At 68.3% G+C, this 14863-nt stretch overlaps 6 protein-coding genes across 6 annotated transcripts; 2 read left to right on the forward strand and 4 right to left on the reverse strand.

Annotated features, from left to right (window-relative positions):
* Nucleotides 1-76: 76 nt before the first annotated feature.
* FA09DRAFT_329240 (TPR-like protein) lies at nucleotides 77-1689 on the reverse strand (the record flags this gene model as incomplete). Its single annotated transcript, XM_025742093.1, has 8 exons — nucleotides 77-312; nucleotides 376-382; nucleotides 465-494; nucleotides 549-601; nucleotides 653-687; nucleotides 745-756; nucleotides 815-842; nucleotides 902-1689. The coding sequence occupies 8 exons, from the start codon at nucleotides 1684-1686 to the stop codon at nucleotides 177-179; spliced, it is 1086 nt and encodes a 361-aa protein (XP_025599013.1). The 3' UTR covers nucleotides 77-176.
* A 259-nt stretch (nucleotides 1690-1948) lies between these two features.
* Nucleotides 1949-4246, forward strand: FA09DRAFT_338033 (hypothetical protein; the record flags this gene model as incomplete). The annotated part of the gene is made up of 5 exons (XM_025744052.1): nucleotides 1949-2079; nucleotides 2309-3008; nucleotides 3077-3434; nucleotides 3489-4098; nucleotides 4159-4246. The coding sequence occupies 5 exons, from the start codon at nucleotides 1949-1951 to the stop codon at nucleotides 4244-4246; spliced, it is 1887 nt and encodes a 628-aa protein (XP_025599014.1).
* FA09DRAFT_329242 (hypothetical protein) lies at nucleotides 4164-4994 on the reverse strand. The gene has a single exon (XM_025742094.1). It carries the CDS (start codon nucleotides 4884-4886, stop codon nucleotides 4437-4439), a length of 450 nt encoding a protein of 149 aa, XP_025599015.1. The 5' UTR covers nucleotides 4887-4994; the 3' UTR covers nucleotides 4164-4436.
* Nucleotides 4628-5980, reverse strand: FA09DRAFT_249744 (hypothetical protein). Its single transcript, XM_025739689.1, has 2 exons — nucleotides 5800-5980; nucleotides 4628-5743 (listed from the first exon to the last, which is right to left on the reverse strand). Exon 2 carries the CDS (start codon nucleotides 5687-5689, stop codon nucleotides 4925-4927), a length of 765 nt encoding a protein of 254 aa, XP_025599016.1. The 5' UTR covers nucleotides 5690-5743; nucleotides 5800-5980; the 3' UTR covers nucleotides 4628-4924.
* Nucleotides 5981-6180: 200 nt separating this feature from the next.
* FA09DRAFT_329243 (hypothetical protein) lies at nucleotides 6181-9913 on the forward strand. The gene is made up of 10 exons (XM_025742095.1): nucleotides 6181-6703; nucleotides 6760-6927; nucleotides 7079-7319; nucleotides 7373-7452; nucleotides 7504-7716; nucleotides 7775-7906; nucleotides 7959-8113; nucleotides 8163-8290; nucleotides 8343-8461; nucleotides 8521-9913. The coding sequence occupies exons 1-10, from the start codon at nucleotides 6227-6229 to the stop codon at nucleotides 9547-9549; spliced, it is 2742 nt and encodes a 913-aa protein (XP_025599017.1). The 5' UTR covers nucleotides 6181-6226; the 3' UTR covers nucleotides 9550-9913.
* Nucleotides 9702-14598, reverse strand: FA09DRAFT_338036 (hypothetical protein; the record flags this gene model as incomplete). Its single annotated transcript, XM_025744053.1, has 7 exons — nucleotides 9702-9913; nucleotides 9968-10067; nucleotides 10130-10381; nucleotides 10433-13724; nucleotides 13791-13924; nucleotides 13984-14248; nucleotides 14327-14598. 7 exons carry the CDS (start codon nucleotides 14596-14598, stop codon nucleotides 9702-9704), a joined length of 4527 nt encoding a protein of 1508 aa, XP_025599018.1.
* Between the last annotated feature and the right edge of the window lie 265 nt (nucleotides 14599-14863).

A 14863-nucleotide genomic window follows, 5' to 3' on the forward strand; every position in this document is an offset into this window, starting at 1 on the left:
CCAACTGCACGCTGCATGCCGAAGCAGCGCCTGCTCCACCCGCTCCTTTAGAACTGCACAATCTCATTATCGTGTCCCTCAGTCGAATGGCGCCGTGCATCTTCGCTTGCTCTATTCGCCGTCGACGCTTCGCTGCTGCTGCTGCTGCTGCTGCCGCCGGCACGTTCGGTGCGCGCCTACGAGAACATGTCGGCCCCGCTCGAGCCACCGCCGCCGCTGCCGCTGCCATTGCCGCTGCCGCGTCCAGCGCCTGCGCCACCTGCTCCACCCGCGCCTCCTGCACCGCCGCCGCCCATCATGTTCCGTGCCATTCTGGAGGAAGAAGCGTCAGCAAGCAGCTGGTGTGCGGCGGAAGCCAGGCGCTGCGAGACTCACTCGCGCACTGCAAGACGCAGACGCAGCGAGAGGAGCAGCGGGGCATCGTCAGCACGGAGCTAGCTGTCTTTCGGAGCTCGGCGACGCACTCTGCGGGTCCTGCATCATGGCGTTGATGTCTGACAGAAGCGGTGGTCAGCGCAGGAGCAGCCAGGCGTCGCAGCTCGACTCACCAGGCATGCCGCCTCCACCAGCGCCGCCCATCATGTTGCGGAGCATCGGGTTGCTGCAGAGCGCTGTCAGCACGCGACTCCACGAGCCTGTGCGTCAGACTTACTTCATGAGCTGCTCGAGGCCGCCGTTTTGCATCATCTAGAGCGAAGAGAAGCATCAGTGCTGCGTGCAGCCGTCTCGTGCGGGCGCACGCACGTTCTGCGCCATCTGCGAGCCACACGCGTCAGCGAATGCGAGCAGAGGCGCATCAACGAAGCGAGCTCACCTGCATGATCGCCGGGTTGCTCATGAGGCTGAGAGAGAAGGGATGAGCTGTCCGACGACGACAAGCGCCGCCCGCACATCTGCTCACCTGGCTAGGTCGGGCATGCCGCCGCCACCGCCCATGCCGCCCATCATGCCTGCCAGCGCCGACAGATCCGGCATGCCGCCGCCCTGGGCCGGAGCCCCGCGCGCACTCTGCACCTCGTCCGCAGGCGCCGGCGCCGGCTTGGCGTCGGCGGCGTGCTTCTTTGCCGTCTCGAGGCCGCTCTTCATGAGCGGGCTGGCCGGGTCGAGCTCGAGGCCCTTGGCATAGGCGTCGGCGGCCTCCTGGAAGCGGCCCGAGGAGAAGAGGGCATGGCCGAGGCGCGAGTAGGCCTTAGAGAAGGTGGCGTCGACGCCGAGCGCCGCGTGCGCGTCGGCGACGGCGGCGTCGTGCTGGCCGAGCTGCGCATAGGCGGCAGAGCGGTTGGAGAAGTAGACGGCCGAGGCGCCGTTGAGCTCGATGGCCTTGGAGTAGGCGGCGATGGCGGCGCTGTAGTCCTTGGCGGACATGGCCTTGTTGCCGTCGGCCTTGAGCGCCTCGGCCTTGGCCAGGTCGTCGGACGAGGGCGCGGCGGCGGCGGCGGGCGCCGGCGCCGCGGCCGGTGCGGCACTGGCGCTGCCGCTGCTTGCGGCGCCGGTGCCCATCTTGCTCTGCGTCTTGAGGAAGATGTCGAAGATCTGCTGCAGGCCCGGGCCGGCGCCGAACTGGGCCGCCTGTGCGGCGTCGGCGGTGCGCACGGAGAAGGCCTGCTCGACGGCGGCGGCGGCGGCATCCTTGCCGCTGTCGCGCAGCCAGCGGGCGACGGCGAAGGCGAGGTGCTGCTGGGACATGGCGGGCGTGTGGGTGGGTGTGGGTGGATGTGGTGTGGAGCAGAGAGCGGCGGCTGAAGCTGAGCCGCCCGCATCGCCGCCGCGCGCATGCGTCGAGGCGCAGCAGGCAGGCAGCGCCGCGCCGCTGTGCGCTGAGCACACCTCGCGCCTCGACCGAGCCGCGCGCCGTTCCTGCTTCGCTTCGCTCCACATCTGCTCCGCCGCCGTCTGCGGCACCTCGTCTCTCGCACCCGCTCGCCACACCCCACGCCGCACGCCCAGCATGTCCGGCAAGCTCTCGCGCGAGGAGTACCGCCGCCAGAAGGACCTCGATGCCGCACGCAAGGCCGGCACGGCCGCGCCCGAGATCGACGCCGACGGCAATGCCATCAACCCGCACATTCCCGAGTACATGTGAGTCGCACCGGCAGCGCATAGCGGAGCAGCAGGAGCTTGCAGAGCGTCGTGGTGCTGCTCGGCCAGCGTGCCGGCGCTATCGCTGCTGCCCGCGCCCGAGCTCCACTCTGGCGGCTGCAGCGTCGGCTCGCCGAACGACTGGCACAGCAGGGCTGCTCGCTCCGCCTGCTGCACACATGCTCGCGGCCGTCGCTGCTGTCTCTGACGAGGCTGCACCGCATCGCAGGTCCAAGGCGCCATGGTACCTCGACCAGACGCCCGGCCGTGCAGGCCTGAAGCACCAGAAGAAGCCCGACGACGGCAAGGTACGCCCGGGCCTCGACTCGGCGGCGCTGCGGGGGCAGAAGGTGCAGGCGGCGACCAAGTTCCGCAAGGGTGCGTGCGAGAACTGCGGCGCCATGTCGCACAAGACGCGCGACTGCCTCGAGCGTCCGCGCCGCAAGGGCGCACGCTGGACGGGCCGCGACATTGCGCCCGACGAGGTGGTGGCGCGCGGCGGGCCCGAGGACTACGACTCGAAGCGCGACCGCTGGGCCGGCTACGACCCGGCCGAGCACCGCCGCGTGCTCGCCGAGTACGAGGCCGTCGAGGCGGAGCGGCGGCGCCTGCGCGAGGAGGCGCTCGACCAGCAGACGAGCAGCGACGTGGGCGCGGCCAAGAAGCTGGCCAAGAAGGAGAAGAAGCGCAGCGGCGAGGACGGCTTCGGCAGCTCCGACTCGGACGACGACGACGAGGACAAGTACACGGAGAAGGCCAACATGCCCGGGCAGAAGATCAACACCGACACGCGCATCACGCAGCGCAATCTACGCATCCGCGAGGACCGCGCAAAGTACCTCTACAACCTCGACCTCGACTCGGCCTACTACGACCCCAAGACGCGCAGCATGCGCGAGGCGCCCGACCCGAGCGTGCGGCCAGAGGACGTGAGTTGCTGCAGTGCTCGCTGGCCGTCGTCGCTCGCCTCGGCCGGCAATGCTGACCCTCCATCCAGGCCGAGTTCGCCGGCGACAACTTCCAGCGCGCACAGGGCGACACGCTCAAGATGCAGCAGCTGCAGCTCTTCGCCTGGCAGTCCGAGGCACGCGGCAACGACGTGCACCTGCAGGCGAACCCGACCGTCAACGAGCTGCAGCACCGCGAGTACACGCAGAAGAAGGAGAAGCTGCGCGAGAGCACAAAGGGCAGCATTCTCGAGCGCTACGGCGGCGCCGAGCACTTCGACAACGTGCCGAAGGAGCTGCTCAGCGGCCAGACGGAGGAGTACGTCGAGTACAGCCGCACCGGCCAGCCTGTGCGCCCGATGCACCGCGTCACAGCCGTGCCGGCAAGCGAGCTCGAGCGGCCGCAGCGTGAGTCTGACTGCGACGCGCACAGCATCACGCTCCACTGACGCCGTGTCGCAGTCTACGACGGCAACCACACGAAGCCGTGGGCGACATTCTTCGACGCAGAGACGGGCAAGTACGGCTACGACTGCTGCCACTCGACGGTGCGCAACTCGTACTGCACGGGCAAGGCGGGCATCGAGGCCGTCGCCGCCAGCGCAGGCCTGCTCACCGGCAAGGCAAAGCAGCCCGAGGCGAGCAAGGAGAAGGGCAAGGGCCGCGAGAGCGATGCGCGTGCGTCAGGCTCGAAGCGTCGGGCACGCTCGTCATCGACATCCAGCTCAGGCAGCTCGTCGAGTGGCTCGGACTCGTCAAGCAGCAGCAGCGGCAGCAGCAGCAGCAGCAGCGACGACTCGCGGCGCAAGCGCAAGCGCAGCCGCAGGCACGCCTCGTCGCGCGAGAAGAGCAAGAAGAGCGCCGTCGAGGGCTACCGGCCGGCGAAGCACATGGGCGAGGGCGACGTCTCGGCTCGGCTGGACAAGGAGAAGCTCAAGGAGGCGCTGCGCAGGGAGAAGGGCAGCCGCGAGGAGCAGCGCAGCAGCAAGAGCAAGCCGGACTGGCTCAGCGAGGCAGAGGCGATCCGCAGCAAGAACGACAAGCACGCCTCGCTGCGCGCCCAGGACGCAGAGTAAGTGCTGCGCGACAGCAGTCGTCGTCGTCGTCGTGCGCTCACGCCCGCCGCTCGCAGCGTCACCGAGGAGCAGCTCGAGGCGTACCGCATGGCGAGCACCAAGTACGAGGACCCGATGGCCAACTACAAGGACGAGGAGGCCTAGCGGCTCGCCACGGCCGGCAGCTCGCTGCTGCGCGAGAGCGAAGCTGTCCTGCGATCTGCTCTTCCTCAATCGCATCGCTCTATGATAGGTGTATTCATGTGTGGTCCGAGAAGTAAGGTATGTGTGTAGGAGAGAGGGGTATGAATGAAGGGAACAACAAGATGCGGGCTGGAGAAAGGAGGTGCCACATCTAGGAAGGGTTAGAGTACGTGCGCGCAAGGTGCTCGTTAGACGAGCACTTGCGCGCAAGGTGCTCGACGGTTGTGTAGAGCTCGACGCCATCGCGCAGAAGGTCGCCTGCGCCGCGCATAGCGAGGCTGGCACGGCGCCATCTGCTGGGTGGCGCTGCTGCTGCGTCACGAGCAGTGACGAGGCGCAGGATCTCCTTGCGCTCTTCCGCGTGGCGCTGACGCTCGTCCTTGCGCTCCTCCTCGTGGCGCTGGGACTCTTGCTTGCGCTCTTCTTCGTGGCGCTGGCGCTCCTCCTTGCGTCCCTCCTCGTGGCGCCGGCGCTCTTGTTTGCGCTCCTCCTTCATGACCTCGAGCTCTGGAAGCGTATGGAGGTCGGCGTCAGAGAGGAGAAGCAGCTGCGCACATGACCAACCCAACCAACGCGCCGCCTGCTGGCGGCGCGTCCGCATCCACCTCTGCCTCAGCTTCTGCTGCCGCTCTCATAGCCCTATCGGCATGCTGCTGCTGTCGTTGCACATGTACGCCTTGCCATCACACCGCAAATCAAGCTGCACTCACCTGCTTGCGCCTTCATGCGCAGCTCAGTCTCCCTCTGGCGCGCCTGCGTCTCGATCTCCAGCTGATGCAATGCCCGCTGCCTCTCAGCGTCGACCTGCCGCAGCTGCTCAGCTCGGTCCCTTGCAGCCAAGACGGGCCTATAGCTGCCATTGACGACGCCAACAGAGTTCTCGGCATGCTGCTCAAAATGAGTCGTTGACGAGGACGCCGAGGCCGACGCCGAGACGGGGCTGCGGGCCCGCTTGCGCTCCTCCGGCTCTGACAGAGGCTCCTGCTGCTGCTGCACGGGCTCGAGCGGGCGGCGGCGCAGCGACTGCTGCATCACCTTCCATCCTGCACTCTTCTTGTTGATCGTGTTGATCGGCGGCATGCGGCGGCGTGGGAGGATGGGGCTTGGCTTGGCGAGGAAGGAGACAGAGAGGTGTGGTGGTGAGAAGCAGCGATGCGAGGAGCGCGAGGCGGGGGCAAAGCGTGCGGCAACAGAGCCGCAGGCGGCCGCACGAGCGACGACTCGCGAGTCGAGTCCTCCGCCGCACCCGCACCAGAGCGCAGCACTCGACTCGACTCGAGTGCAGCATGCAGCTTGCCCGCGCCGGTAGACCAACGGCGTCGGAGACTGGCGGCAGCCCGGAGCGGCAGGAGGCGGAGAAGCCCAATCGGGCGAGTAGACGTGAGAACGCAATGCAGGCGACATGCTCCGCAGAAGCAGCTCGTGCTGCTTCCGCGCGGCGCGCGCGCGCGCTCGGGCCTAGGCAGAGTCAGCGTCCGAGTCGAGCGCCTTGAACGGCGCGGGCCGCCACGCACTCGAGCGCCACCGCTCAGCTTCGCAGTTCCGTCTTGCTCCCTCGTCCGGCGCTGCGGTCGTGCGCTGATGACCGTGAGGCGTGCGGCCAGAGGCAGCACAGCAGGCAGAGGTGGTGTTGCGCCGCGCGGGGTCCGCGCGGCGGCGGCCGCGTCCCCCGACGCGCCAATCTCGATCCGAATCAGGCATGCGAGAGTCGGGTCGCGTCGAGCCTGATCAGGCGCGAGGCGGCATGGGATGCGGGCAACCTCTGGCGCGCGCGCGCGGCCGGCGCGCCTCGTCCTTCCTGCCTCGCGTCTCCATCCACCCGCCGCTTCGCTCCGCAGCTCTTCATCCCCATCTGCCTGCTCGTGTTGCTGCGCCCGCTCGCTGCCTGTCACCCCTGCGAGCCACTGCTGGCTGAGCCCTGCCGGCATCCGCTGCGCCGGCATGTCCGCCTCGCCGCCTGCGACGCCGCCGCCCGAGCTGCCGGCCCCGCTCGCCGGGCTCGGCTTTGCGCAGCATGTCATCCCGCCCTCGCCGCTCGCAGCGCGCAGCGCCGCTGAGACGTTGCCGCCAGAGCGCAACTCAGCTGCAGCAGCGCCGCCCGAGCTGGGCCAGCCCGAGCCTGCTGCTGCGGCATCCTCCACCTCGGCGGCCCGGCTCGCGCCCGCTGCCGAGATCCTCTCGCCGCCCGCTCCGCCGCCGCTCTCGCGCTTCTCGAGCAGCTACAGCAGCTACTCGGCGCTCTCTGCCGGCTCGACGTCTGCCGCCGCGGCTGCGCCCGTCATCCTCGGCCTAGCCGTCGTCGACTTCAACCACCTCGTCGGCCCGCAGGTCGAGTTCACCGTGCCCGAAGCCCTGGCGCAGGACGCCGACATTCTCGCCTCGCTGCCGTTCCTCGCGCTGCCGGACGGCTCGCATCTGGTGCGTGCTGCGTCTGGTGCAGCGCCGCTGCGGCACACTGACGCCGCCGCTGGCAGTCCGACGAGGACTTCTGCCACTTCCACCTGCTCGCGCCCGCACTGCATCCGCACACGGTGTTCGGCATCAGCTGCAATCGCCAGATAGCCAGCAGTCTGCTGACGCATAAGGGCAAGGAAGTGACGCGCGGGACGGTGCAGAAGGCCGTCGTCGTGCTGGCGCGTGAGGTGAGTGCCGGATCTGTCGGTGACGGGTCGCCGGGTGCGCTGGCGAACTGGTCGGGTGCGGTGTAGCGGCAATGTCTTGAGGACGGCAGCGATTCTGGCTGCATCTAGAGTGCGTCCGTCCTGCACACGCAGCTGATGTGTCGCCTGGCAGCCAATCTTCGGGCCGATTCGCGAGAAGCTGGGCATCGTGACGCGCGCCTTCTTCGCGCAGGGCGACCTCTCCGACAAGCACATCCTCGAGGACTTCTGGGGCACGCTCGAGGAAGGGCTTGGCGCCTGGCGCCGCTCGCCGCTGCTCGCCGGCGGCAGCGACAGTGGTGCGCCCGAAGACGCAGGCGAGCGCGAGCGCGAGAAGGAGCGCGAGGCGGAGTGGGAGGGCAACATGTACATGGGTCAGTGCGGATGCAGAGAGGCACCTCAGCACGCAACAGCTGACATCGCGCAGGCACGAGTCTGCGGGAGCTCGTATACAAGTGGCGCTTCAAGACGCTCATGCTGCTCAAGCTGCTGCTCTTGCAGCGCAAGGTGAGCGTGCCGGGCCCAGCTGCCGAGCAGTGCCTGACGCATGCCACGCAGATCATGTTCTTCGGCTATCCGGTCGAGCGGCTCTGCACGTATCAGTATAGCCTTGTGTCGATGGTGCCGAACCTGCTCCTCAGCCTTGCCGACGCCGGCTCGCCGCTGCTCGACTCGAGCAACGGGCGCCGGAACAAGGCCGAGAGCCTCAAGACGTCGGACAAGAAGAGCATGCTGCGATTCATGGGCCTGCCGCTGGATCTGTTCGGCAAGGTGCGTGCCACTGCATGCGGCTGCTGGCCCCTGACGCTGACACGAAGCGCTTGTGCAGGGCGCATTCTTCCAGCCGTACCTGCCACTGCAGCAGATCGACCTGGCCAGCAGCGCCAAGAGCTTCCTGGTCGGCACGACGAACAGCATCTTCAAGCAGCAAAAGGAGTGTGGCACGGACGTCATCGTCGATGTGGGCATCTTCTCCAGCCTGACAGAGCAGCGACTGACAGGATGCTGCGCAGCTCGAACACACATCGCTCGAGTTCGTCGGCGCAGATCCGAGGCTGCAGGCGGCGATCAACCTCACGCCTGCCGACCGCAAGTGGATGGACGAGCTGGTAAACGTCGTGACAGACACATGGAACGTCGACGATCCGACACGGCCCTCCACCATGCAGTGCGTCGCGCTTGGCAGCTCTGGCCGCGGTCTCGCTGACGCTGCGCAGATACCTCGGCAGCGACGACTACCTCAGGTCAAAGTTCGAGGACTACATCTGCTCCTTGCTCTCCACGGTCAAGTACACCGACTTCCTGACCAAGGGCGAGAAGAGCGACCTGTCCATCTATGCACCTGGTGCGTCTGTTTGTGCTGCGATCACGACACAGCCGGCTCACGCTCGCGCCAGATGCTGCAGCGGCTGCGGCCTTCGGTACCGAGTTCATCGCTGCCTTCAAGCGCACAGCTGCGTACGAGATCTGGGACGACGCGACAGATCCGATGGTCTTCGATCTCTTCGAGCACAAGGTGAGCAGACGATCGTCGACGAAGTCATCTGACGTGCGCTGACGCCATCCTTCGTTCAGCACCCGTGCGAGGGCAAGGTCTCTGCGCTCGAAGACGTCGGACTGCGCGTTACTGCGGGCTTGCACGACCTGCATCTCGAGGAGCAGCTGGCGCCCACTCGCGAAGCCATCGGCGCCGCCATCACGAGCGGCTCGGCGACGGCGTGGAAGTTCGCCAACAAGCTCGGCAGCGACCTGGCACGCATCCGCCGGGAACAGCTGGCCAAGGCCGAGGCGGCCGCCGCTGCCAAGGCCGCGAATGCCGGGCCCACAAACGGATCGAGCGAGGCTGGATCTGAGAGAGGCTCGCCGGACGGGACGACTCCACGCACCAGCCAATCTGCCTCGTCGGGTCCGGCCGCAGCAGACTTGCAAGCGCAGGCCACTGCTGCTGCTGCACAAGCGAGCACGCAAGTTCGCGCAGCGTTCGGCTCTTTTGGCTCCTTTCTAGCATCGAAGCGCACAGCATGGAGCGCCGCTGCCTCGCCGGCTGCAGCACCAGCCGCGGCCGCTGCTCCCGTCGAGCCTGCCACATCGCTGGCGACGGCGCGCACGCTGCGCTCAGGGCCGATGGCTCGGCGGGTCTCGGGCCAGGACTCGCCTGCTGCCTCACCGAGCGGTGCCAGCGGCGCCACCCTCGTCGCCGGCCGCCGCACGCCGCGCTCTAGCAGCTCGGCACTGCCTGGCGCCCGCATGTCGCTTCTGATCAACGACCCAGACTCGCCAGCGGCAAGACGCGACGCCGCCAAGGCCGCTGCGGCTCTGCAGGCTGTGGCCAACGGCGGCGTCGCGGCACCGTCCAGTCCGATGCTCGCCGGGTCCTCATCGCCGAATATGCGTCCGTCGTCGGGCGTCTTTCTGCCTTCGTCGCCAGCACTCAGGCCGGGCACTCTGTCAAGCTCGCCTGGCAGATCTGCGCGATCACCATCGCCGGGCCTCGGAGCGGAGCTGCCCTCGTATCCTCCGCAGCCGGCTTCGCCTCGCAGCCCGCGCGAAGGATGGAGTGCGCCGCCGTCGCCAAGCATTCCGGAGGAGAAGGAGCATCAATAGAGCAGGTGCCGTCCGGACTGCAGCGCATCGTGTCAGCCCTCCAGCGACAGCCACGTCGCGGCCGACCTGCTGTCTGCTGTCCGGCGCATAGGAGCAAGCGGTCACATCGGGAGCCGCACGTCACGCATCTATGCATTCCGCACGCTCTCCGTCTAATCATCCAGTGCCGCCTCGAGCAGACTTGCGAACGTCGCCGGCAGCTCGCGCAGATCCGTCACGCTGTAGCCGACGCCGGGCATCTGCGGCGCCGCCTGGCGGCCCTCGCGCGTGTCGAGGAAGATGATGCTGCCCTTGACCTTGTCAGAGCTGCGCAGCGCGCGCGACAGCTCGTCGGTCGTGATGCCGTAGCGTCCGAGGTTGGCGTCTGTGCAAGCTCGTCAGCGGCAGCATCCAGTTGCGCGAGCATTCGGCCACGCACCAGACAGGGCAATGACAAAGTAGTCGTCCGCCTCCTGCTTCACGATGTCCCGGCAGGCCCAGCGGATGCTCTCGAGCGTCGAGTCGCCGCTCATGGTGTACTGCAGCGAGAAGAGATTCAGCCGCTGCAGCGCGCGCCGCAGCAGCAGCGCCCGCCACTCACCTGCGTGATGCTCGTCATGTCGCGCAGCACGCGCCATCGGTCGCCGGCCGAGGCCGGCGGCGCGTCGGCCTTGACGAGCGCGATGTTCGCCGACTCGCCAGAGTGGCCCCACACGTCGTAGAGGAACTTGCCGGGCTCCGTCCGCGCAAAGGCCTCCATGACCATGAGCACCGTCTTGAGCTGGCGGTCGAGGCGCCCGTCGAACTGCATCGAGTACATGCTGGCGCTCACGTCGACGAGGATGCGGATGCGCTGCTGGCGTGTCAGCTCGGAGGAGTCTCAGGATCAGGCGACGCAGCTCACCTTCGGCTTGGTCTGCGGCGCAAACGGGTCCGGAGGCTGCTCGGCGCGCCGCTTCATGACGCCCTTGTCGCCCGTGAGCGCGTCGGTGAGGCGCGACTCGTCGAGCTGGCCCTCCTCCTGCCGCTTGAGCCACTGCCGCTCTCGCGCCGCAGTCTGTGCCTGGTCCAGAATGGCGACGAGGTTGTTGGTGTACTGCGCGAGCTCGACCTTGTACGACTGCAGCGTCGCGCCCTCGTGTGCCGTCAGGCCTTCCTCGGCCAGCTTCTTGGCGAGCGCCTCCTTGGCCATCTGGCGCGCCTGCTCCTTGATGTGCTCTGGCACGTCGCGCTTCAGCGCATCGGGGATCTGCTTGATCTCCTGGCCCGTGTAGAGCCGCTCGTAGCCGCCACGACCGCCGAGACCTGCCGTGTCCCGGCCGCCGGTGCCGCCGCGCCACGTGTTGCCGCCGGTGTGCTCCTTGCCTTCCGGATCGACCTTGCCGTCCTTCGGCTTGTCGAGACCCGTGTCCTTGCCCTCCTTGACTGGATCGTAGTCAACACGACCGGCGCCCTCCTTCTGCAGCTGCTCCTCGCGCTCGCGCAGTGCCGCCAGGCTCAGGCCGTCGACCTTCAGCCCACGGCGTGCGAGCGTGCGCGTGACGAGCTCCATGACCTCCGGACGCTGCAGGTCGAAGGAGAGCGTGTTGAGCAGCACCTCGACGAGCGACTCGCCCGGGAAGCGCTCGAGGTGGCGCACAATGTGGATCAGCTCGCGCATGGAGAGCGGATAGTGCAGGCTGCCCTGGTCGAAGTGCTCGCGCAGATCGCACCAGGCCAGGTCGAGCGCCTTGATCAGCTTCTCGTCGACGTTCGGCCCGACCTGCTTGAGCAGCGCGACTTCGCTTTCGTGCGTCGGGTTCGAGATCGCAAACGTCGCAAAGCCCTCGCCAAGGACACCGAGGGAGTTGGAGCCCTGGAAGCCGTGCCCGGGCCGGTTGGCCAGAAGCACCAGGCGGAAGTCTGGGTGCGCGATGACATCGTTGTCGGCGCCCTGCGAGCCAGCAGGACGCACGCGACGGCCATCCGGCAGCGTGAGCTCGCGGCGCTCGGCCAGCGACTTGAAGACGGCGGTGACGGAAGCCGGGCTCTTGTCTGCCTCGTCGATGATGCACAGCCGGCCGATGCGAATGGCACGGATGAGCGGGCTCTCGAGGAACGTGAGCTGTCCGTCGATGAGCTGCACCTGCTGCAGAATGCTCGACACGCTGCTGTCGCGGTGCAGCTGCACATACTCGCGCGGCCGGCCGAGCAGCATGGCGAGACGGTCGATCAGCTTGTTCTTGCCCGTGCCTTGGTTGCCCATCAGCAGCACGTCGTTGCTCAGCAGGTCGAGGCCAATGTCGCGCAGCATCAGCGACTGAGCCGGGTTGTTGTAGAAGTGCGCCATCGTCGGGATCTGCGAGACGCCGGCGGGGTCCAAGGCAGCAGCGTCGTACAGCGGGATGCGCGTGACTGCAGCGTCGCCCGTGCCGTTCATGTTGCGGAACAGCAGGTGGCCATCCTGCACCTCGGGGTCCGAGAGCAGCTCCGGAGGCGTATACTGAAAGGCGCCCTCGGCGCCACGCTTGCGCAGATCCGACTCGGCCAGCGCTGTTTGGACAAGCGTACTTGTCGTGCGCGGCAGGAACTCGATGAGCAACGTGCGAGCGAGGGTGTCGTGCAGGTCCGTCGAGCTGTGGCGCGCGAGACGTGTGGCAACGCGAATGAGGGAGCGGGTGCCAAGGCGACGAGAGGCATCGAGGCCCAGCGCAGGATCCGCCGCCAGCGCACGGTAGCGGCCCGCAAAGTCCATGAGCTGGCTGAGCGCAGCTGGCTCCGCACCCGAACGCGCCACGATCACCTTGAGCTCCTCGGCGGCGCTCATGGGCATGGGTGCGACGAAGCTGAAGAGCGCCGAGGCCTCCTCGTTGAGCCAGTCGGCACGCGGCGCCGATGCGGTGCAGATGAGCCGGAAGGCCGGGTTGATGCTCGTCAGCGTTCCTTCGCCGATTTCGCCGCTCTCGGCAGACGGCATGGCGCCGGGCAACGCAGCACGGCCGCCGGCCCACAGCTCGACCTCGCGATCTTGCGTCAGGCGTGCGAGTGAGCCCAGCGTGGGACCCAGCACGTCGATGCCGGCCAGGTGCACGAGCGAGCCAGCGAGTGCGCCGTGCAGCAGCGGCGCCGCCTGCCACGTCGTACTGCCGTCCTGCGACGTGGCGCGGCGTGCGATCAGCTCGTTGCCGCCGAGATCTTTCCACAAGTGCACGCCCTCGTGCGCGTAGCCGAGCAGCTTGGCGAAGAGGCTGATGCTCGTCGACGTGCTGGAGGACGACGAGGGCGAGAAGTCCTCGCCGAGGTGGCCAAGCGCCAGCGCCGAAGGGAGCAGGACCACGTCGCGCCCCACAGCGTGCAGCTGCAGCATGCAGGTGAGCACGCCAGCGAGACGTGGCGTGAAGAGCAGGCCATCGGCGGCCGGCGTCTCGAAGCTGACCGTCGGCAGCGTCTCGAAGGGGAGAGGACCGGCTGGCACGCGCACTGTGACGCTGCGGCCGTCCTCCTGCTGGAACGTCAGGTTGGCGGCGTCCGGTGCGGCACGAGTGATCGAGGCAATGCGGTAGCCCAGGAAGCCCTTGCCCTCCTCGACCTCGGCGCCGCCGCCGCCGATGCCCTTGTCGAGCGCCAGCGCCGAGAGCAGGTCGGCGGCAAGCTTGTAGCGGCGCGCGTCGAGCGTGTAGAGCATCGGAAAGCCGGCGCCGAGCAGCATGCGTGTGCTGGGAGCAATGGTGCCGTCGCCGCTCAGACGGCCATCACGCTCCACGAAGTTCTTGAGCTGCTGCGCCTCGCGTGCCTCGACCTGTGCACGGGTCGTCTCATGCACCTGCAGCGCACCGTTTCGCGGCGGCGCCGAAGGCAGCTGCTTGAGCTGCGGGCCCTCCTCGCCGCTGCTGCTGCTCTGCACGGCAGGCGGCATCGGCAGCGGCTGTGCTGGCGGAAAGCGCGCGGCCAGGTCGGCAAAGAGACTGAGCGCCGTGTTGGGCACGTTGGGAAGACGCTCGGCTGCCGGCAGCACCTCGCCGCCCTCTGCCACGGTGCTGTGCAGCCGCACGAGCGTAGCCCACTCGCGGAAGCGCACGGCCAGCGCATCGCTCAGCGCCTTGGCCTGCTGGTCCTGCGGCATGGCCGTCTCCGACGGCACAGTGCCCTCGATCCAGCGGCCCTGGAAGCGCGAGCGGAATGGCGGGTCGAGCGGCAGGCCCTTGTACGGCGGCACCCTGCCAGCGGGCGTCAGGATCAGAGGCACGAGGGCCAGGCTGCTGCTGGTCAGGTGTGCTACTCACGGGAGGCCGATGGCGATGACGAAGAAGTTCTCGCTGACCGGAATGAACGTCGTGTTGCCGCCGGCAGCGCGAGCAGCCTCGATTGTGGCAGCAGGCACGAGGTGAGTGCCGTCGGCCAGGCCCATCTCGCGATTCTGGGACGCGGCGCCGTCAGCGGCCAGACCAGCTACAGCGGCAGCCAGCTGAGACGCACCTCGATCAGATTGTTCAGCAACGGCATGCTTGCCCGCTCGGCACGCTCGATGCCTTCGAGGATCAGCAGCGAGCCGCGCTTCATGGCACGCACAACGGGCCCGTCGGTGTAGGTGAGCGTCTTGCCGGCGGCGAGGTTGCGCGCCTGGATGAGCTCGGCCTCGCCGACGTCGCGGTGCAGCGAGACGTGCTCGACGGGCAGCTGCAGCAGCGCGGCAAACGTAAGGGCCAGCCGCCGCGCGTACGGGCCCGGCGGCGAGATCAGGCTGGCGGCGGTAGCAGTGGCAGCGTCAGCGACAGGCACGAGCAGCACCGCCGCGCCGTCCAGCACGTATGCGACTCACAAGGCATCCTGGCGCAGGCTGTACTTGCGACCGAGCCACTCGAGGTGTGCGCGCACGGTGGCGTCGTGCAGGTCGAGCAGGCGGCGCTGGTCCGGCAGGCGGCTCTCGTCGTGCGGCGCATAGACGGGCAGCTCGACGGACGCGCCGAGGCGCAGCGTGCCGCGCCGCTCCGACGCGGGCGGCGCCGAGGTGGCCGCCGACGAGGCAGCGCCGCGCAGCTGCTGCCCGACGGCGGCGAGGCGCGATGCGGCGGCGGCGTGGTCCTTGCCCATAGTGCGGAGGTGGGAGAGACGGAGCAGGCGGTGCCCCATGGAGGGAGTGGCGGGAAGGCGCGGTGGGCGCGGCGCGTGGCCTCCCAGAGGGCGCGCCGCCGCGGCGGCAGCGCCGGCGCCTCCCCCGCATGCTGAATCGCGCGATGCGCTCCGGCCCCCGGCACCGCCATAGCCGGAGCGCCGCGCACCGAGCACACCTCAGCAGCGGGAGCAAGGCAGCCGAACCACAGACAGGGCCCATGCTTCACGCCGGCGCATGCAGCCC

The sequence above is a fragment of the Tilletiopsis washingtonensis genome (assembly GCF_003144115.1).
Source record: "Tilletiopsis washingtonensis strain MCA 4186 unplaced genomic scaffold FA09scaffold_8, whole genome shotgun sequence".
In the NCBI taxonomy this organism is placed as follows: Eukaryota; Fungi; Basidiomycota; class Exobasidiomycetes; order Entylomatales; genus Tilletiopsis; species Tilletiopsis washingtonensis.